The 23,105-nt window shown below is 41.9% G+C and overlaps 1 protein-coding gene across 1 annotated transcript in view; it reads right to left on the reverse strand.

Annotated features, from left to right (window-relative positions):
• BLNK (B cell linker) overlaps positions 1 to 20,991 on the reverse strand; it is a 67,860-nt gene extending 46,869 nt beyond the window's left edge. The window contains exons 1-4 of the mRNA XM_075533447.1: positions 20,986 to 20,991; positions 19,634 to 19,665; positions 10,419 to 10,484; positions 2,485 to 2,534 (exon numbers count right to left, since the gene is read on the reverse strand). Of these exons, the coding sequence (XP_075389562.1) occupies positions 2,485 to 2,534; positions 10,419 to 10,484; positions 19,634 to 19,665; positions 20,986 to 20,991 (154 nt within the window). The remainder of the gene's footprint in view (positions 1 to 2,484; positions 2,535 to 10,418; positions 10,485 to 19,633; positions 19,666 to 20,985) is intronic.
• Between the last annotated feature and the right edge of the window lie 2,114 nt (positions 20,992 to 23,105).

A 23,105-nucleotide genomic window follows, 5' to 3' on the forward strand; every position in this document is an offset into this window, starting at 1 on the left:
GCACTTGGAGAGATTTATTCTGAAGAAAAGACTCAAATGACCTAAGTTCTAAAGTCCATCCTTTAAAATTGCAGGACACCTCTAATTCCCATTTCTTTACTGTTTGAAGACTTGTACGATGTGGACATTGGCATATAATTAAGAAGCTCCAAGAGATAGGTCTCATTTTCATATTCAAGCAGGGCTGTTTGCCTTTTGCTGGTCTGGATAGGCTTATCAGTTCAACAGGAAATGTGCCCTGGATGACCCATTTTAAAGTTGCTCTGGTTTTCAATATATTCTGCTTTCCTTTTGATTGAGAGTTTTCTCTATTTTATTTTGTTATTGTTGTTAGTTTTTTTGGGGGGGGGCAGTGGTGGGATATGTTCTTCTGTATCTGAAATTCAGGATATGTAAATCTATACAGACAGAACTGGATTGATGGCTTCTTGGGGTGTAGTGGGGAAAGTTGGGGGGACATGAGGAGCTAATAACATTGAGTATAAGGAAAAAATGTTCTAGAATTGATTGCAGTAATGATTATGCAACTCTTCTTGATATAATTGAATTAATGAATTGTATAATAGGTGGAGTATGTCAATACAACTGTTTAAAAAGAAAAAAAACCGTATCCAGGCAAAAACTGGCCCAGGTTTGTGGAGACACATGGGGGAAGACACGGTTTAAACACTGGATTGGGGGATTAGATTATATGACTTTTGGAGTTCTTTTTCGAACGGAGAGCCCATGATTACATAACACCGTCATCAAACCAATTTGGCTGATCACTAGGTTTAGGCTTCATGGGTCCCTTCTCTTCTAAGAACATGCAGAGAAGAGCATATTTGTTCTCATTTATTAAATAAGGAGCGTCCTTGACACAAGTTGGTAGGTTTTAAAAGCAAGAAAGGACCCCTCTTTTTCAGCTTAAGTTGTACAGGAATCTCCTGTTCAACTGTCTAGACTGTTGACTGAGCAATGGCAGACCAGTAAACACTCTGTGGCCTGGAGTGTTCTAGAACACGGTCCAGGGGTTAGTCACTAGGCTTAGGCACATTGGTTGCTATTTCTCGGAGTGATAAGATTTCATCAGTGCCCAAGGGGGATTCAACTGCCTGATTTCTTGCTATCTTGATCAGTTGCAGAGAAAAATCCAATCAAATCCACCCTCTAAGGATGTGATTTGGTTTTAGCTGTTATCTATAGAAGAGTCTTCAGCAATGTCGGCAGGCTGAGGGTTTCCCTACGGGCTGTGCACATCTGGTGACATTCAGGAAACTATTATACTTAATGTCATATCGGCGGGGGATGGGGGAGAGATTTTAGACTTATTCTCCCAGGGCGTGTCTCCTAGAAGAGGAAAGTGTGTTGGATATTTAACTTCAGTCACCACTGTCATAAGCCCTGCTCACCTCAAATTTAACCTTCCCCACTACAAAATGTAGTTGTCGATCTTAGTGTGATTCGGTTGCAAAGGCAAACTCGGGCACGATCCTCTGCCATCAGTAACTTATTTTCCTTTCCTTTCCCACCACCCCTCGAGAATCGATTTACACTGTAATAGATTTATCCAAGAGATCGGAAATGTCCTTTCTCCTCATCCTCTACCTCAGATTCGATTAGGTCGGGCTGGATAGACTTCCAGGACCATGGCGGCACGAGCAGTCTGAGCTTGACAACTAGCCTCAAGGTTGGCAGTTCTAACCCAACCAGCAGCACTGCAGAAGAAAGGTGTGGTAATCTGCTCTCATAAAAAAATGCATCCCCCAGTATGTATGGATTGTGATAAGAGTTGTATGAGCTCCCAATAAAATGATTTTTTGAAAACGCATCCCCCCCAAACCTCTCTGGTACAGTTCTATTCTTTAACAAATGTTGTTGCCACGAGTCAGATGAACTTGGAAGAGGCGTTTTTCTGTTTTATTTTTCTCTTTGGTACTTGCTTCCTAGAACTGGGTATGTCTGATCACCATGAATTGGCATTGCATTGGACAGCATCTTGCTTCCCCTCTAAGGAGCTGTGGCTAAAGGACTCAGCTGCTAAGGGAAATGTGAACTGCTGACCCTCCCAGCTTTTCTGGGAGCAAGAGGGGCAGTCTGCTTCTGTAAAGCCTTACAGCCTTGGGGACGCTGTGGCGCAGTGGGGGCTGGTTAGAAAGGACTCCATGACAATGGGTTTATAGTTCTTTCCTTCTAGGTTATAAATTTTGTGTGTGCGCAGATTATACATGAATCTTGGTTTGCACCTAAGATCTTACAAGTGTCTAGCACATGGAAGGTGCTTCACAAATGTTCCGAAGAGAGATGGACAGACAAGTGAACGGATGACCATGTGTGGATCCAGTATTACATTCCCGCTAACATCAAATCCTAAAAGATGGAGTCGGTCTTAGAATTAGGATAGATTATTCTCAAATGAGTCGCCACATAGTCCCCCTCCCCTAAAATAAACAGAACATTTAAATGAATCGAACACTGGTTAAAGGATCTGCGAAACACTCTTACCGGAAGCGTAGTCCCTCTGTGGAACGCTGGGCGGTGCTCTGACTTTCAATCTGTAGGTAGTAATCATGAGACAAACCGTCAGGGGAAAGGACAACTCTTGTCAAGGCCATGTCATTAGCTAACATAGAAATAATAGGAAGATAGCTGATAGATACTAGCTTCTCGTGGGTGCATCAGACTTAAAGGTTCATGCATTATCAACGCAGGACAAACATTCATTCTGAGGTTTTCCACTTCTCAACGGTCCAGAGCAAGCTGTGGCTGAGATGGTGTGACGCCAAAGTCAGGCAAGGAAGAGGGCTCTGAGAGGTCAGAGTCCTCCTAAGTTCAGAGGTTTTCAAGGAAGAAATCCGAGTGGAAGAGATCCAAAAAAATGTTGGAATGTAAACTGTATTTTAATTGTTTACAAAAGAGTTCTAACAAGAAAAATAGCTGCCATCAGCACTACAGTTGTAGGCTGGTTGGAGATTCTTTTTGCACCATTATACACCAAGCAGAATAAATGAGCAATGAATGTCTCCAGGTTGGCGATCTTAATGTCGAGCTTCCTTAGAAATCCAACTGTTTTAAAGTTTTCTCTATGGACAAAATATACTGAATGTTCACAATTTTATCCACTCATTAAAAGAAAAAAACAAAGACAACGTTGAAAGAGTTAATTGTTAGTTAATTAGTTCATTCAAGAGTTAATTATTAGTTAATTAGTTAATTCAAGAAGCTGAGTTATATGATGCCAGCAACAGCATGAGGATTGGAGGAAGGCTTCCTGACAACCTGCGACATGCAAATGGCACAACTGTGCTTTCTGAAAGGGCTTGAAGTCGACGCATATAAAAGACTGAACACTTCAGTGTGGATTGCAATTCAATACAAAGAAAACAAAACTCTTCATAACTGGGCCAACAAGCAACTCTGTGACAAGCGGAGAAAAGATTGACGCTATCGTGTTCATTTTATTGAGCTCTACAGCCAACACCCTTGGAAGCAACAGGGAAGAACTCAAATGACAAATTGCATTGGGAAAATCTGCTCCCTAGGGGGTGTGGGATGCCTGGTGGGGCTTGATCAAGGACAAGGTAGCCGAGAGGAATTACTGAAACTGAACATGAAGGCCGAACATGACAGTGGGACAGGAGGAAAGTAAAAGGAAACAGAGGAAAGAACTAGGAGGCAAATGACATTTATAGAGGTCTAAAGACAGGCATGAACATATGTAAATATATTTATATATAATGATAGGGAAATAGATCTATGCCCATATATTTATATGTTAATTATTAAGGTAGCAGATGGGCATTGGGCCTCTATTCAAGTACTCCCTCAATGCAAGAACACTTTGTTCTAATAACCAGGCATTCTGTGATGCTCACCTTCCCGACACAATCACTGAAGACATAATGGGCACATAAGCAAATGTGGTGAAGAAGGCTGATGGTGCCCGGCTATCAAAAGACGTAGCATCTGGGGTCTTAAAGGCTTGAAAATAAACAAGCAGTCATCTAGCTGAGAAGCAACAAAGTCCACATGAAAGAAGCACACCAGCCTATGTGATCATGAGGTGTCAATGGGATCAGGTATCAGGCATCAAAGACCCAGAACAAAAAATCATATCAATGTGAATGAGGGGGAGTGTGGAGTGGAGACGTAAAGCCCATCTGTAGACAATTGGATTTCCCCTTACAGAAGGATCACAAGGAAGAGAAGAGCCAGTTAGGGTGCTATATAGCATCAATGAAACATATAACTTTCCTCTAGTTTTTAATTCTTCCTCCTCTTCCCACCCTCCACCCCACTATCATGACCCCAATTCTACCTTATAAATCCGGCTAGACCAGAGCATGCACACTGGTACAGATAAGAGCTGGAAACACCCAGGACCAATAGTGAGAGTAGTGATACCAGGAGGATAAGGGGAAGGTGAGGGAAGAAAGGGGGGAACCAATCACAATGATCTACATATAACCCCCTTCCCAGGGGGATGGACAACAGAAAAGTGGGTGAAGGGAGACATCAGTCTGTGTAAGACATGAAAAAATAATTATAAATTATCAAGTGTTCACGAGGGAGAGAGGGAAAAATATGAGCAGCTAAGGGCTCAAATAGAAAGAAAATGTTTTAAAAATGATATACAAATGTGCTTGACAAAATATATGTATGTATGGATTTTGATAAAATCTGTATGAGCCCCCAATAACTGGATTAAAAAAAGACCTCCTTAGAGTGTTAAAAGCCAATATGTCACTTTGAGGTTTAAGTACGTCTGACACAAACCATAGTATTTTAAATCACTTCATATGCATGTGAAAACTAGACAATGAATATGGGAGACATCAGAAGAATTGATGTATTTAAATTATGATGCTGGTGAAGAATACTGAGAATATCATATACTGCCAGAACAAACAGATCTGTCTGCAAAGAAGTACAGCCAGAATGCTCCTTAGAAGCTAGAAGAGCAAGACTTTGTCTCACATACTTAGGACAGACAGGTAATCAGGAGAGGTCAGCCCCTGGAAGACTTGGCAGAGGTAAATGAAGAAGAGGAAGCTTCCTGATGAAAGGAATTGACACAGTGGCTGCAACCACGAGCTCAGATTTATCAGTCATGAGGTCGGTGTAGGACCAGGCAGTGTTTTATTTGTTCGCATCAGGTCCGGTCCAGTCAGAACCAAGTCACTACACCTAACAACAGCAAGAACACCTCCCCTTCGATTACATAAAATGACTCTTTTCTATCGTAGTATCCATGATATTTAAAAAATGATTTGCTATGTGAAATTTAAAATATTGAGAACCTTTTCATCTAGGAACCTTTAAAAATAAAATATCATATTCTCTTTCTCTCTCTCCCTCACTGCCATCAAGTTGATTCTGACTCATAGCAACCCTAGAGGTTAATGGGGGGTTTCTGAGACGGCAACTCTTCACGGCAGAAGAACACCTCATCGTTTTCCAGAGACTGGTGTTTCCAAACTGTTGACCCTGCAGTGAGCAGCCCGATATGTAGACACTATACCATCAGGGCTCGCATTCGCTTAATAGTAGTGGTGGAATTATTACATAAAAATATATCCTTTTCTTGTGGGGGGAAAACAGCACAGAAACTCCTATTTGATTGCAAAAACCTTGCAAACCAAAATTATGATTTTTCAAAAATAATAGTATTATATATATCTATATGTTATATGTTAATTTATGTCACATGTTAATTTTTATATTTATATGTTAATTCTGCCTTTTGTTTCCCCAAAGACTTTCCTATCCATTAGTTCATCAGTACTCATGTTAAGTCAGCAAGGTGTGCTGGAAAGATATGATCTGATCCATGATGAGATCCAGACAAAGCGATTTCTCCAAGGTATTGATTGCATGGAAGGAAAACCAAAAGAGCCCTGAGCCTGGTGCCCACGCCCCATTGCCAGGCAACAAAATCTCCAAGCCCAAACACCCCTCTGGACAACAAGGTACCAGGTTAGGACCGACTTATCATGGAGTCTCCACGATGGAACCCCCAAGAAAAGTAGGTGACGATGTGTACGATCTACTATTACCATGACTTTATAAAAGAGAAGAATGAATCTTTTAACACCTAAAAATGTATGAAGGTCACAATCTCAGAAAATAAGACACACCTGAGAAAGAGCTGTTGGCCACTGAACAGCAGCTAGGAATGAAAGCTGTGGTGAGGTGGGAGTCGCGCTGCACACCTCCCCTACCACACTAAGGTCCACATGTTTACGTATGGCGATGGCCCAGTGAACACTTGGTCACGGTCTTGCATTAGGAAACGGGTGTGCCTAACCACGCCTGCTCTCTTCAAGGAGCACCCGCTGCCTGTCTCGGACTGAGAAGGCAATTGCACATCACACTGAACCAAAGGATCATCGACTCTATGTAGAGAAATTACTATGGCATTTGTCTTCCCCAAACTGAGAAGAAAACATGGGCTGTCATGTGGAAGGAAAAGTACATTTGGGGCCAATGGACAGATTATTGGAAAGAGAAATTGCCCGAGAGAATGTGAGTCAATGGCTGTTGGAAGTGTGACTGACCATGGAATTGGAGACATTTTATACCGAGAAACTTCATACCATTGAACAAACTGATGCACTGAAAAATTGGCAAGGTGTGAAAATCAATCTAGAATTGTTTGTGATTATAACAGTGATGACCAGGTCCTCTCATTTGAATAGGACCCTCCATATATTAGAAATAACACTAAAATAAATATAATTGCATGTGTGTTCCCAGCCATAAGACAGAACATGAAGACAGAAATCTTTTCTTCTATAAAGTGACCACCAACTGACAAGCAGAAGACAGTTTTAACTAATTAGTGTTGATCACTTATGCATCTTGAAACTCATTTATAGTTACTAGTCAAAAAACCACCCATAAAAGTGAGTTCTTACACATTTAGCAAAGATTTTTAAAAAACTCTTTGCTGAAGACATGAAGGAACGGAACTCATACCCTAGTAAGTGATACAACGTTTCTGACGGGCAAGTTGGGAATATCAATCCAAATTTCAAGGGCACATATCTTAATTTCAAGGGCATGTGTTCTTAGTCTCATAGACTATCTTTTGAAACTATCTGTTAGAAATGAAATCAATGGGGGAGGGGGGAAAGGGGAGGGAAGGGGAAAAAAAAAGAGGACCTGATGCAGGGGGCTTAAGTGGAGAGCAAATGCTTTGAGAATGATTGGGGCAGGGAATGTATGGATGTGCTTTATACAATTGATGTATATATATGTATGGATGGTGATAAGAGTTGTATGAGTCCCTAATAAAATGTAAAAAAAGAAAAGAGGAGAAAACAATGATTAGGGCAGGGACTGTATAGATGTGCTTTATACAATTGATGTATGTATATGTATGAACTGTGATAAGAATTGTATGAGCCCCAATAAATTGTTTAAAAAAAAACACCACCACCACACACACACACACACACACACACAAAAACTAAAAAAATATGTATGGATTGTGATAAGAGTTGTATGAGTCCCTAATAAAATGTTTAAATTTAAAAAAAAAAGAAAAGGAAAAAACAAAACAAAAGAAAATGATTAGGACAAAGAATGTACAGATGTGTTTTATACAATTGATGTATGTATATGTATGGATTGTGATAAGAGTTGTATGAGCCCCTAATAAAATGTAAAAAAAGAAAAGAAAAAAAAAGAAATGAAATCAAATAGGAAACATTAGTGATTATTAGAGAATAATTGTATGTAACCATCAAACCAACTACCATCAAATAAATCCTGACTCATAAATGCATATTGTTATATTAAATGTATCTTCAAAGGTTAAGATTATTGGTGTGAAAAGGATATTTATTATATTATTATCTGTCACTATTAAAATAGGCTGAAAGAAATGGCCCTAACTTTTTAATTGTTATCAGAGTCCTCCAAAAACTTTGCACAAGTTAATATTCTCAGTGTCTTAGAAAATGTTTACCATGATAAAACTAATTAAATAAATTATAATGTACTTACAGTATTGATCAGCAGCTCAAAAACAAAGAATGTGGTTTATTTTTATACACTAAAGAGAGATATCTGTGACACAGCATTAATGAAAAGACACAAGCAAGTTGATAGAGCAGTCTCTGCATATGATACCATGCGCACACACGCACACACATGTACACGCACACACATACGTGCACACACACACCATTGGGGGCTTGAAAACTCTTTAAAAGTAGAATTGAAAGAAAATGGAATTATTCCATAAATGTTTTGCAACCTCTTGATAACATGTGTGTGTGTCCTGGTGGCAAAGACATTAAGAGCTGGACTGCTAGCCTAAAGGTCACAGGTTCGGGCCTATTAGCAGGTCCGCAGGAGAGAGATGTGGCAGTAGAGGGCACAGCCTTGGAAACCGTATGGGGCAGTTTACTCGGCCCTGTCAGACACAGAACTGACTTGCTGGCGATGGGTTTAGCTTTTTCTTTTGTCTGTATGTGTAACATACATGTATATATGTTGTCTCGTGGCCGTGCACAGTGGCAGTTTCTGCAGCGTGGACTAGGGTGGTGTATGAGGAAGTGGAAGATTTTTCACTGTATATAATTCTGAACTCCTTCCTGTTTTGTTTTATTAGCAGTTTTACTGGCAGATATTCACATATCATACAATTCAATAGTTCACTTATATTAAAACAAGTTGGTCAATCACCTCCACAATTATAGAACATTTTCTTCTTTCTTGTACTCATTGTTATCAACTCCCCATTTCCACCCAACCTCCCCTGCCACACCCCCAAGAAACCATCAAGGTGATTTCTCTCTCTATGTTTTACCTATCGGAAGTTCCTCTACAGAAAAACCAACACCACCACAAAAACCCCACTGCACTCTGCCTGACGGCAACACGCTTCCCGTCCCTGGTTTATGGTCAGAGGGGGTTCATGGAGGCTCAATCCCTGTGTCGCCCCTGCAAATAGATTGGGTCCCCACTGTCATCCACAGCCTCTGCAAACCGGGGGGTTGGTAGGGAACACAATCTATGTTCTGATACCGTTCCCTCCCTTGGATTTGGATTTTGTTTCAAGGAGCCCTGACGTTGATTTTGGCATTCACCCTATGTGACAGACCAGAATGCACCTGGAGAGTTTTCTCTGGAGATCTGGGTGCGGTGCGGTGTATTAGGTTACGCTAAGGTCAGCAGTTCAAACCCACCAGCTGCTCAGTGGGAAAAAGATAAAGATTTCCAGAAGTCCACAGGGACAGTTCCACTTTGTTTGAGGCTTTCCCACAGATAGAGCGGGGCTCGAACCACCAAACTTTCAGTTAGTAGCCAACACTTTAACTACTGTGTCACCAGGGCTCCTTTGAATATGCATTTAAAAAAAAGAGCTTAAATGCTTAAAATATTATTTTCTCCTTTCTTTTGACATACATTTTAGTGGTAAATGCAGGTAGGTACCGTTGTATGTTCAAGAGATTTGGGGCATAGAAGAGAATCTGGGAGTCTAGTTTTCCTTCTCCAAGTACCAACTGAAAGCACTTTGAAGGCCATTGTTGAGAAACCAGACATCAAACAATGGTCCCAGTATGGGATCTTTCAGACTAGAGAAGCTCGGTCTGTGCTCTAGTAGCTTCTTGTTTGTATTTCTCCAAGTGTGTCCTGGTGTCTCTTAGTTACAGAAGCAGACTTTCCTTCTTTGACGTTTTTGGCCGTCTGAAATGGGTATTCATCATTTCCCCTGCAGGGCACAGGAAAATCAAAGTGCCCTGAGCATCCACTAGCTTTCAGGTGTGTTAGTCCAGGTTGATTAGAGAAAAATATCCAGGGACACTCATATATGTATAAGAGAGAGATTTATAAAAGAACAGTTGTACATTGAGAAAACATCCCAGCCCAGTCCAGATCAAGTCCGTAAGTCTGATATTAGCCCATATGTCTGATACTAGTCTATAAATTCCTCCTGAGACTCACACAACACATGGAATAATGCCAAATGCAGGAAGGTCACAGGCCGGTGGGTGGAAAGTCCTGTGGATCCAATGGCAGTGGATGCATCTCTGGGGCTCTGGCTGCCATCAGCGTGGCTCCATGTGGCTTGTCAACAGGAATGTGAAGCAGAGAGTGTGTGGTGTGCCTCTTCTGATGGCAGAATCAAGAGTGAGGACGTTCCCAGCATCCTCTTGAGAAGGCCATGCCCCACAGAGCCATCATTGGCTGTGACCTGATTGACGGGTTACACTCCACTCCTTTACTCATAATACCTTCAAGTTTACATGAGATTATGTAACTACCATACCATGTTTTCTGGCTGTGGAGCCTGCCATGTTTTCTGAACTCCAGCTATGAGTAAGAGAGGTTGGAAGCCCTTGCTTAAGAAAAGGACCTTTCTTTTTCTTCCACATAGCCCAGGCTGACGTAATAAGGCTTATATAGTGATCTGGAGTTTTACTTACTTTTTAATTTTGTTCATTATTCCACCTTCATTGTTCTTAATATCATGGACCATCTTTTGAAGCTGCCTGTAAGAGGTGAAAGTAAATGGAAATATTAATGATTAATTTAAAGTAATCGTTTTAAAAGGTATCTATCTTTTTTGACTACCAGACAAAAAAGGTGGAGGGAACCTACAATAACCTCCCCACTGATATCAATTATATTGTAATGAATTAAGGAAGTATTTGTGGTGTGAAGAAGAGTCTGATTCTACAAGGACATGTGGTTATTGGGTCACATTTCCGCCCCTCCGAATCAGTTTCAGGATGTGAAGAGAGGAATTCTGACTGCCAAATCTATCCAATCCGAGGAGACAAGTAAAAAAAAAAAAATGCTGACCAGTCAAAAGGAGATAACCCTTGTTTAATTTTAACCATAGTGCATTTAATTGAATAACCATTTGAAGGAACTATAATGGGACATGGTTACCCTAAACAATATCTAATAAACAATATAAAGAGTTAAAAAGGGGGGGGGATGGGAAAGAAAAGAGGAGAGAAGAAAAAGTGGGAGAAGAAAAGGGAGTAGTCTGTAGCTTCAGGGCAGAGCAGATGTGCAGAGAAACAGAGACACCGGGAAGGTGAGAGAACTAGCTAGGACTTCCCTAGGATTATTTCAAGACCACAGGTATATCCTTGAAACTTCAATCCACCTTGAGCTAAGGTAATCTGAGCCAGCTGATTCTGTATGCAAACTAATGAAACAAAGCCAAAATTGGCACAGAGATAGGGTTACATGGCCCCAACCTTGGCACCTTCTGGGATGGATGAGCAACAGCCCCTATGTCTTAGGCACTCTGTGGATCCCAGAGAAAATGGGACTTTGTGACCTAGAAGCTCTTACCTTAGAATAACTACATGGCGCTAAACATCGGAAGAGCAGGGCCAATGAATGGCTGCTTTTCACCGGACCAAACAATCTGCAAGGAGATCGGGGTGTTCTCTGGTCTTAGGTTACTTTACAAGAAAAGACGCGGCTGCTTGCGGCCATCTTTTACATACGCTGCTGTCATCTTCACTGCTTGTTACACCAGGCTTCCTTTCCCAACGAGCTCTGTGCTGGCAGAGGCTGAGGCTGGTGACAGTGGGATGGGGAAGTTGGGAGGAGCCGGAGGGTAGGAAATTCCCAGCTTTCTGGCCTCATCTCAAACATCCTCTGCTGGGCTCTCCTTCCAAAACACGGGATTTTTTTTTCCTATATGAAAAAGCCTATGAAATGAGGGCTGTCATGTGGCTGACGCCTGGAGGCAGTGTTTTCCATAGGAGTGGTCCTCCGGTCCAGGTGCCACTGCGGCAAGAAGGCCTGATATCCTGACTACTTATCAGAGAACAATCCAGAACCTTCGAATTAGCATGGCAGTAAGTCTGGGCCTCATGTAACTTCCAGATCCGGGCACAAAAGATGACCAATCCCAAACGGGGTTTGCCCTGTGGAATGGAGTCCTGCGATAGTAGCGCTTCCACCTTCAGTCATAGTCACTACCAAGGAGCTTTACTTTGCCGCCTAAAAGGTAGCAACTGGTATCCCATGGGATTCTCCAGCCCTGTCATGAGCCTCCCTGTCTATCATGTCCTTATAGTCCTGATGGGATCCACATTGTGAGGGTGGGTGCTCCCCTGAACAGCATAGTACGCATATTCCTCACTTATCCGTTATCTTGTTACATGACAGTTTGCTTTTACGACAATAGTAAAAGATCGTTAGCTGTGATGGCTAAGTGTATGTGACACCTTGACTGGGACATGATGTATGATGATGTAATTTGGCAGTTATGAAAGATGTGGTCATCCTCCATTTGGCGACCACCTTTCATTTTTGCATTATGCCATCTTTTGCATGGTCTATGGTCGTGTTGATAAGAGGAAAGCAGATATTCAGGCTGAAATTAGGTCCCAGATTTCCTCCTTTTGAACTTTGTTGGGTAGACTCTGGAAAACTGTTACTTGAAAGCTACACATATATGTTATCCCACAGGAAAATTATTAATGAATTTAATTGCATTAATATTTGAAACACAAATATGACCGAAAATAAAGAGCATGCAGTAAGAAATATCCGCAGCACATAATGATAAGCACTACATATCTTCCTTTATAAAGAAATCTTAAAATAGAAAAAATGAAAAGTTCAATAAAAGATTGAGCAAGAAATATGAACACATAGTAAACAGAAAAGCTAACAAAGTCATTGGTTTATTGCAAGGGGTTAATAGACCAATGAAAATATACATAATTTATGTATAAAATACAAATTAATAACAACAAGATAGCATATAATATTCTATCTATCATATTTAGGAAAACTTATCAAGTGCAGTAATTCCCTTGACTGGCATAAGTCGTTACAATCAATATCTGTCAGAGTAAGTTAAAATGTCCATGTCTTTTGACCCAGCAATTTCACTAAGAATCTGCCTGGTAAACATGGTCACAAACCATGCCATTATATGCTTATGATCACGCTGATGATGCATTATGTGTCATAGCCCCAGTTCTCTCTGCCTCCCCCACAAAAGAAATTGGAAACAACCTAAATGTCCATCAATCATTAACGGGGAACTAATTCAATGCATTTTGATAGAGCCACAAAATGAAATCAGACAGACCCTTTAGAAAGAAAGGAAGAAATTTAGAATTGTATTGCTGGTATAGAAAAGTCCCCAAGAGGTATGATTTTAAAAAGAAAGAAAATAAAGAGGGTGGGGAGGAGGAAAAAAGAGATGGAAGTTTAGAATAGTGTGCAGCCCATGGTTTCTTTGTGGAGATAAAGAGAACCTGTGCTGGTATGTGCCGCTATATGCCTACATTTTTAGAAGTTGTCCAAGATGGCTTTTTAAGAGTGGGTTTATGCGTATTGGAAAAGCAGCTTCTCTTGCTATGTGGGCATTAGGGTGCACAAGGAGACAAACAAGCCTACATTCCAGCCTCTGCTTGTCCTCAGAACTGGGGACAGTCTAACCGTTACCTGTAAAGCAAGGACTTGGTGACTGGGAGTTTGAGCGTCCGTCTGATCTAAGAAGATTGTTTACTTTACAGCTGATGTTTTGCAATATTACTTGAAAGTTTCATAGCATGTTCATCTATCACTCCTGGTACTTGGTTGCATACATTGATGGGGGAAATGGTTACAGGGCTAGAGGATAAGGCCATGCTTTGTTCATTTTATAATAATTTTCTGAGAAAATTACAAATGAAATTTCACACGACTTTTTTCTGAAAAGTAGTATATTTAAGATTCACTTTTCAGTGAAACAATTCTTCTGTCCTGAAAAAACTATATGCTTCGGTTCTTTAGTTTGCCAAATACAAATCTTATCCCCAATCATTTTTGTTGGAGAAAATGGTGCTTTCCCCTCAATAAATTTAATTAATATTTCTCCGAATTTAGGAGCTAAGTCTGCAGTTGATACTGAACTGTTGCTAAGTGCCAATGAATTGACCCCAATTCATAAGGACCTCATGTACAACAGAAAGACACATTGTCCAACTGTCCACTGGTATCTTGAGTCTATTGCTGCAGCCATTGCAGATTTTGAGTGCCTTCCAACAGAGGGCCCACATCGTCCAGCACCATATCAGAAAATGTTCTGTTGTGAACCAGAGAGGTTTTAAGCTAATTCTCAGAAGTAGATCTTCCTGGTCTGTCTGAAACCTGTCTACATTGGGTGACTGTTGGGATTTGAAATACCAGTGACACAGCTTCCAGCATCACAGCAACACACAAGCCACCACAGTGCAGCAAAGTGACAGCTGAAGAGTGGAGGTGATGAATGTTGTCATTAGGTCAGATCCGATTGATAGCAAACCAATGGACAACAGGAGAAACACTGTTTGGTCCAATAGTTCCCATGTTCCAGCCCATTGTTGCAGTCACTGTATCAACCCGTCCTCATTGAGGGCCTTCCTCTTTTTCGCTGATCCTCTATTATACCCTGATGTTCTTCTCAAAGGACTAATCCCTCTTGACAGTAAATCCAAAATACGGAAGACAAGATCCTTGCTTCTAAGGAGCATTCTGGAAGAACTTCTTTCAAGACAGATCTATTCCTCTGGCAGTCCGTGGTATAGTTAATATCCTTGACATATAATTAGAATTCCAGTGCACTGGTTCTCCTTCAGTCTTCCTTATTCACTGTCCGGTTTTCATATGCATATGAGGCGATTGAAAACACGATGCATGTCAGGCACACCTGATTCCTCAAAATGATATCTCTGCTTTTTAACATTTTAGAGAGGTTTTGGGTGGCAGATTTCCCCGGTGCAATGGGTCATTTTATTTCTTGACTGCTGCTTCCGTGGGTTTGATTGGGATTCAAGTAAAAGGAAATCCTTGACAACTTCGAACTTTTCTCTGCTTATCATGATGTTGATTATTGGTCCAAATGTGAGGATTTTTCATTTTCTTTATGCTGAGGTATCAGTCATAGTGAAGCATTATAGAGGTGTATGATTGATCTTAACTTAGGTTTATGAAACTGTTGATTGGGAATCTGGGAGAAATAGTCCCATGGCTTTGTATGGACTTAGAATGCCCACGCTATCATATGTTGCTCTTCAGTAGGGCAGTAGAATAGTTATTTAGAGGAGACAACTTCTGACCTCTCTCAGAACCTCTAATGAGACAAGAACTTGCCAGGGGAACTCGACCTGCGTTAAGCTTTTCCCCCAAGTTGCACCAAAACATGGATTAAATATATTTGTTAATTAGGCTCCAATAGGCATGCAGAGAGAACATTATTTTGGAACAATAATTCATACTACTATAAGCACAAATTCAAATGGATGATATTGAGTAACATCAAGGATATATTTGTGATGTGTATACACAGGGGTTTGTTTTTGCATAGGTGTATATGTGTTGATGCTAGACATGTGCCTTCCTGGGGATGGGGCACTTTTAATAATTCTGCAAGCTCAGTCACCGTGGGGACCATCCCTAGCTTTAGCATACCTGGTTTGGGGGTGAGTTGGGCCCACAGTGGTCCAGGAGTGTGCGAACCTATGACGTTAAATGGTTGGTAATAAACAGCTGCTCAACAAGGGGAAGAGATCACTCTCCAGCTAGGGTTTCAGAGCAGTCAAGATTAACTTGTAACTAGAAGCATCTCCTGAAGTCACCTTTCAGCCAAATAACAGATTGGCCTATTAAATGAGACGATCAACTCTGAGAGTCAAAAGGTCAACATTTGCACAAGAGCAAATTGAGAGGGCAAGGGGGGTGAGGGTCTAGAAAACGAGATGGATGGAAATGGGGCAGGCAGCTGAAATGGTGGAAGTGTTGACATCTTACAAGGATCTTAACCAAGGTCACAGACCAATTTGCATATGAATAGTTAAACAGGAATCTAATTTACTATGTAAACTTTCCCCTCAAATCCAGTAAGATACAAAAACAAACAACTGTGTCAAAATAGCATCTTAAGAAAAGTAAATGGGAAGATGCTCTTAGCTCATGCTATTAACTTTTATCACACTTGAATAAGGATGAACAGCTTTTGCTTGTTTCTAGCATTTTCCACTTCATTTCGGATCCACCTCCTCCCTCCCCACCGTCTACCTCAGCTAATGGCATGTGTGATTACAAAGAAAGGTAAAACTAGGTGGCTCAAGAAGAGGTGGTTTTCAATTGAAAGATTACTTTCTTGAGATAAGTTGTGTGAAACTAAAAATAAGCAAGACATCAAATAGCTTCACTTTGATTATTCCTTTCAGATATGATCTCCCATGTGGGTAAATGAATCATCAGATTACACTATTCTAATTGTTTAAAGTAATGACCAGCAGCCATGCATTTCTTCACACGAAGAACAAAATTTGACGAGTTTTTGCTTAGGGGACATTGAGTTTAACGGTGGTAGAACCATTTGGAGGAGGGTATCAATAATGGTTGTACAACACTAACATAGGATCAATGGCAATGAATTATGCATGTAGAAGTTGTTGAATTGGAGAATGTTTTGTTGTGTATATTTTTGCCAATAATAAGGATAAAAACCCAAACCTTACATTAATAACAATGAATACAAGACAGAGAACATGTTTTAAAATTGATTGTGGTAAAGACTGTACAACTCTACTTGATATGACTGAATGATTGAATTGTATGACATGTGGATGAAGTGCCAATAAAGCTGTTACAAAAGGAAAAAGAACCAAATGTATCTCATGTAGGTTTAAAACATTAATATGTAATTTTCTAAGCAATCTATCATATAGTCAATTAACAAGGGTGATTAGACCATATAAGTGATTGTAATGATCACCTCTATAAGACAAACCAACTGTTATATTCTATGCATCATATTGTTTCTTATTTTTTTAAAAAATTCAAAATTCTTGAATTTAACATCAGTGAAGCTACTTGTTATTTAAGTGATTTTTTAAAAATTTTAACAATTTATTAGGGGCTCATACAATTCTTATCACAGTTCATACATATACATACATCAATTGTATAAAGCACATCTGTACATTCTTTGCCCTAATCATTTTTTTCTCCTCTTTTCTTTTTTTACATTTTATTTGGGATTCATACAACTCTTATCACCATCCATACATATACATACATCAATTGTATAAAGCACATCCATACATTCCCTGCCCCAATCATTCTCAAGGCATTTGCTCTCCACTTAAGCCCCTTGCATCAGGTCCTCTTTTTTTTCCCCTCCCTCCCCTTTCCCCCCTCCCTCATGTGCCCTTGGTAATTTATACCTCCTTATTTTGTCAGATCTTGCCCTATCCGGAGTCTCCCTTCCCCCCTTCTCTGCTGTCCCTCTCCCAGGGAGAGGTCACATGTGGATCCTTGTAATCAGTTCCCCCTTTCCAACCCACTCACCCTCCACTCTCCCAGCATCGTCCCTCACACCCTTGGTCCTGAAGGTATCATCCACCCTGGATTCCCTGTACCTCCAGCCCTCATATGTACCAGTGTACAGGCTCTGCCCTATCCAGTCCTGCAAGGTAGAATTCGGATCATGGTAGTTGGGGGGAGGAAGCATCCAGGATCTGGGGGAAAGCTGTGTTCTTCATCGGTACTACCTCGCACCCTAATTAGCCCATCTCCTCTCCTAAACCCCTCTATGAGGAGATCTCCATTGGCCGACACTTGGGCCTTGGGTCTCCACTCTGCACTTCCCCCTTCATTTATTTAAGTGATTTTTAAGAATGTTATTTAACATCACACTGTAAGACAATGATCTTGGATGGGACTAAATCTCAAGAGATTTGGATCTTCAAGCAATTTGGATACTGTACTGAGAATGAAAAAATCATCACTTGAATATTACCAATTCTTCTCCCTGCCATTCAAAGGAGTTGAAGTTTAATTGTGAACCTGATTGATGATGGTTCTCTTTTGTTTGTTTGTTTTGTTTTTTTAAACATTTTATTAGGGGCTCATACAACTCTTATCACAATCCATACATATACATACATCAATTGTATAAAGCACATCTACATTCTTTGCCCTAATCATTTTCAAAGCATTTGCTCTCCACTTAAGCCCTTTGCATCAGGTCCTCTTTTTCCCCCCTCCCTCCCCACACCCCCTCCCTCCCCACACCCCCTCCCTCATGAGCCCTTGATAATTTATAGATTATTATTTTGTCATATCTTGCCCTATCCGGCGTCTCCCTTCACCCCCTTCTCTGTTGTCCATCCTCCAGGGAGGAGGTCACATGTAGATCCTTGTAATCGGTTCCCCCTTTCCAACCCACTCACCCTCTACTCTCCCAGTATCGCCCCTCACACCCCTGGTTCTGAAGGTATCGTCCACCCTGGATTCCCTGTGCCTCCAGCTCCTATATGCACCAGTGTACAACCTCTGAGATGATGGTTCTTATACATAACTGCAACAGACTCATCTGCAGGGCTACCCCCCGTCCCTAACCCCCACCACTACACCCCAGCGTTTCTGATCAGGTGGGTTTGTGGTGGTGTCTCATACTTTGTCATTCTAACCAGGTCCATAGCTGCTTTCTCTGGTCAGGAGACCCCTCTTGGAGCACAACCTGAAGGGGTCATATTATTTTTCTAATGTGGGTATTTCCATTTAGCCCATGTAAAGCCAATATGGTGGCGGCGGGGGGTGGGGGGCAATTAAAGTCTGTATTAACCTGAGTACAAAGTTAGAGACAAATAAACCAAGTGATCTGTTTGAAAACATCATTTTGCATGTTCTTCTTCATGAAACTTGACATCTTTTTCAATGTCAATTGAGACTACGTTGTGCCTGTCTACTTTTACTTAGGGTCCTGGTTTGCACGAGCTGCGAAGGGACTGCAGAAAGAACATGCCTTTCACGTTGGAGAACAACACACGAAAAAGGATGACCACACCCAGAGCGGAGCCACCTGATGGGATCCTTTTTGCCATTTCTAATACAGCGCCCTGGTGGTGTCAGAGACTACATGTTAGCCTGCTAACTGCAAACAAGGTCCCCAGTTCAAAACCCCTCCTTCCTCCTCAGGCTTTCTACTCCCATGAAGATTTACCTTCTCTGAAACCCACAGGGGCCAGTTCTACCTGGCCCTCGAGGGTCACTCTCAGTTGGGATCATCTTGATGTCAGTGAGTTGCATGACTACAGTGTTTTAAAACAGAGCCACACAATGTAGTGATATTGGAACAAGGACCTCACCTCATACCTGTCAATAAGGGATGGGGAGTCCATGCTTGCCATTTATTTGGCAAATAACCCAGTCTGGAAACAGGAAATGAGGGTGTGAGAGACGGGCCTGTAGTGTTGTACTATAATTTAGTTACCTGTCCCCCTGAGGCTTCCTGTCTGTTGATCCCTGTGTTACAGGTTGAATAGATTGCTGGAAGTGGCTCCAGGGTGCAGGGGTGAGCTGGCACCTGTATTGGCCTGTGGCAGGGAGCAAAGCAGGTAGGGCTTCTGAAAGCCTGGGACACTGAGCAAAGTCTTGTGTGGGATAAATCATTCTCTGTGTTGTACTTCCCCTTCTGTTATTCCTCCGAGCTCACTAAGGTCTCATTATGCATGACTAAGTCTGTTAGGACTGTGAGGGAATATGAGAAGATCCGTGGCCAAAAATGGAGGAGCCCGATGAAATTGAGAGGAGGTTGGAGAATGCTGTTTGTCTCCACCACTGGAGCTCCCAGAATTCCAGGGGGTGGGAAATCTGGTAAAGGTGGGACAGGGGTATTGACCACTGTAATCTGAATGACAAAGGTAACGTGACTTTCTATCTTTTTGGAGACATAGGTGAGTCGTGAACTGGTCATATAAGTTATCTGAGCATGGCTTTGAATTCTGTGCCTCTATCTCTGACTATATATGGAAGATGTCATCATTTATCCAAATGTAGAAATGAAATTTAAAATGCTATTCAAGTCTGACCCCCTGCTGTTAACATTTCATAAGAATCTTATTGCTACATGTCTGTAAAATATATGTGACTGTGTTCCTATTTTGTACACCTAATATAATATTCCATATATCACTTTCATAAAGAAACACAATTCCACCCCCATCACCCCCCAAGCATATGGACAAATGTAAACTTGCTTCCACCATTTGGTTTCCCATGCTTGGATTTGACACGGTCAGGCTTTATCTCCACACTTCCTCCCTCTGCGAACGGAATGGTCATTAATGAGCTAACATTGATCCAGGAGGGTGTGCCAGGAAGCAGTGACATGTCAGGGCCTCTGGTCCCTGGGTCGAGCAATAGTTTGTGCTGACTGGAAGGATGGAAAGTGTGTCCACCCAAAGGGACCTCAGCACCTGGTTACGGGTTATCTGTTGCAAGAAATACATTGTTTAAAGTTTAGTAGAAGAACAAAAAGAAAGACCAGAAAGCATCTTGTGGGACTATGGGACTATGAAAAGGCAGGTATGCCCATTCAATTGTGTCTCTCCAGAGAAGGTGGAATGTAAAGCCTTGTGAATCAGAGAAAACCCTCACTTCATGGGGATTTGGGAACAGATTAAATAGGGCCTCCCATTAAAGCAACTCTTTGCAAACAAATGGAGCAGATGAACCACCCCTTCCCCTTCACTTCTGCATTTCAACCTATGATCAGGTCTCTTCAGGATCCCTTGGCCTGGGCCTCTTTCCATCCCTCAGGCAAGATTCAAGACTAAGCCTCCTCTTCACACCAGAAAAACAGTAACCCTTGCTGTGGAGGCCATTGCTGGTGTGTTGTCAGTTTCTGTGGATTCCAATTTATGGCCACTAGAACTGCTCCCAGGATTTTCACTGCCGAGTCCTTTTGGAAGCGGATCTGCAGGAGTGTCTTTCAAGGGCCCCCTGGGTGGGTTTTAAGTGCCAATCTTGCAGTTAGTCATCGAACACTTAACCATCTGTGCCACCCAGAGGATTTGATCGGGCTGGACTTGTATCTCTAAAACCCAGACTGCACCAGAATAATCTCCCAGAGTTTACAGCAGCTCCTGAGCGCCTAATGAACTGAGTCAGACCGTACTGTCTTGGCCAAGACTGCTTTTACTGTGAACCCATGTCGCAGCTCCAGACGAATGCTGAATCGTGTCTGTGATTTACCTCCATTAGTTAGTTACCTATAGAACCTCTCCTGCTTCCCATCTCCAATTTAGCGGTTCCCAAGAGGAATGTGGAGGAGAATCAGTTAGAGGACGCATTGAGGCTCTTGGCTACTCAATGATCAGCTGCCTCCTGATTTTAAAAGTACTAAACTGATCTCATGTTACTGGTTTGGGATTTCTCTTCAAGAGGTGATTCATGTTTTTCAAGGCATACTTCATTTCTTATGAAATTTCAATGCAACTGGGTTGCTTACAAATGTTCCACGTCAGCCGGACAAATAACGGAGCTTATAATCTGCGGCAGGACTAGGCAGAGTTTCTTCGGTTGTGCACTTGGCTGCGATGAGGCAGAAGGCATATAACAGCAAATCCTGGTATCCTTAGATAGTCAGTCTTGAAACTTTGGAGATTTCTTTGGCCTTCTTTCTCCCTTTCTCTCCACTTGGTTTGCCATCTTCCACGGCTCGTTATAACCTGTTTGAGAAATCTTATCTGTCTCAGCTGCTGTGTGTTCATTCCTTCAGCTCCTGCCACTGTGACCTCCTGGGCAATGGACCATTGCAATAGAACACCCAGCTTGTCTCCCAACCTCTGACTCTCCTTTTGCCCAAACGCCAACGCACCACTGTCTAGTTCAGCGGTTCTCAACCTGTGGGTCACAACCCCTTTGGGGGTCAAACAACCCTTTCACAGGGGTTGCCCGATTTATAACAGTAGCAAAACGACAGTGATGAAGTAGCAATGAAAATAATTTTATGGTTGAGGGGGTCACCACATGAGAAACTGTATGGAAGGGTCGTGGCGTGAGGAAGGTTGAAAACTGGTCTAGTTGCTTCTGACTCATTGTGACACTGGAACAGAGTAGAACTTCCCCATACGGTTTCAAGGCTGAAAATCTTTACAGAAGAAGCACGCTGCTGTGAAGTGGCTAGTGGGTTCAAACTGCTGAACTTTTGGTTAGCAGCCACGGTCTTTAACCACCAGGAAGCAGGTTTGTTTTCTTAAATTGTCTTTTTCACGTCATGCTATTTATGAACAGTCTTTGATGTCTTCCTGTTTCTCTCTATGTCGACCCAAGCAGATGGCTTAGGCATAATTAACCCACTTTTATAAATCGACAATCACCCATCCAAAGGTTCAGCTCTAGTCATTCTTCCTTCCTTCCACGCTATTTCCTGGGCACAGGAAGGGAGGTCACTTGAGAAAATAGTACTCTACAAAAGTGGATTCTACCCTACTTTCTGCTGCTTGCTGGCTGTGCACGCCTGAGAAATCCTCAGAACTGGCTTCCTGTAAAATGAGACCATTGGATTGCATGAACACTCGCTCAGGTCTCTGTAGTCCTCCGTTCAATTTCTGTATCTCCTAATTCACCACGCTTCACACAACACTCGTTAGTCCCTGAACCCCCAGTGCCTCGTAGTAATTTAGGAACTATGTTTCGGTACATGGAAAATCTTTCGCATCTTAAATGTTTTTTATTTGCTTGTTTTTAAAATAAAAATAATTTGCTCTTTCTTGGTGTAAAATACATACATACCAATTTCTCAAAGTTCCTATGACATAGGCGAGTAAAAAGGGAAGAGTCCTTAGAGAGCTGTGGGAACCCTGCCAAGAGAGAGGACCACTCGAGCTGTAAGAAGGGGGCTGGGATTTGGATCCTTAAGGGAAAATAGAAACGCATCAGACAAATGGGTGGGAAGTAGCACCCAGGGAGTAGGAACAGCAAGTGCAAAAGCTCAGAGGTGGGATTGTCTGGGAGACTCAGGATGTAGTGGGAAGCTGAGCAGGCAGAAATGTCAAGTGTGGGAGAGAGGTATGACAAAAGATAACCCCGGGCCCGGTAACACAACAGGTAACCTAGGCCCTTGTGTGTCAATTCAGGGTCAGATGTATGGGCGGCGGGAAGCCCTTTGCTCGTGCGAAGTGGAGGGTGGGATGCCATGACGAAGGTGGCAGCATGGACGAGGGCCTGGGTCTGGAGGAGGACACTGGAAACTGGGAGACCAGTTTAAAGGCAACTCGACTGGACCCTTGCCCAAGAAGCACTGGAGTAATATCAGGAGTATCCTTTAGAATGCCAGGGTCCTTAAACCAAGGCCCGCGGGCCACATGCGG

The sequence above is a fragment of the Tenrec ecaudatus genome, chromosome 16 (assembly GCF_050624435.1).
Source record: "Tenrec ecaudatus isolate mTenEca1 chromosome 16, mTenEca1.hap1, whole genome shotgun sequence".
In the NCBI taxonomy this organism is placed as follows: Eukaryota; Metazoa; Chordata; class Mammalia; order Afrosoricida; family Tenrecidae; genus Tenrec; species Tenrec ecaudatus.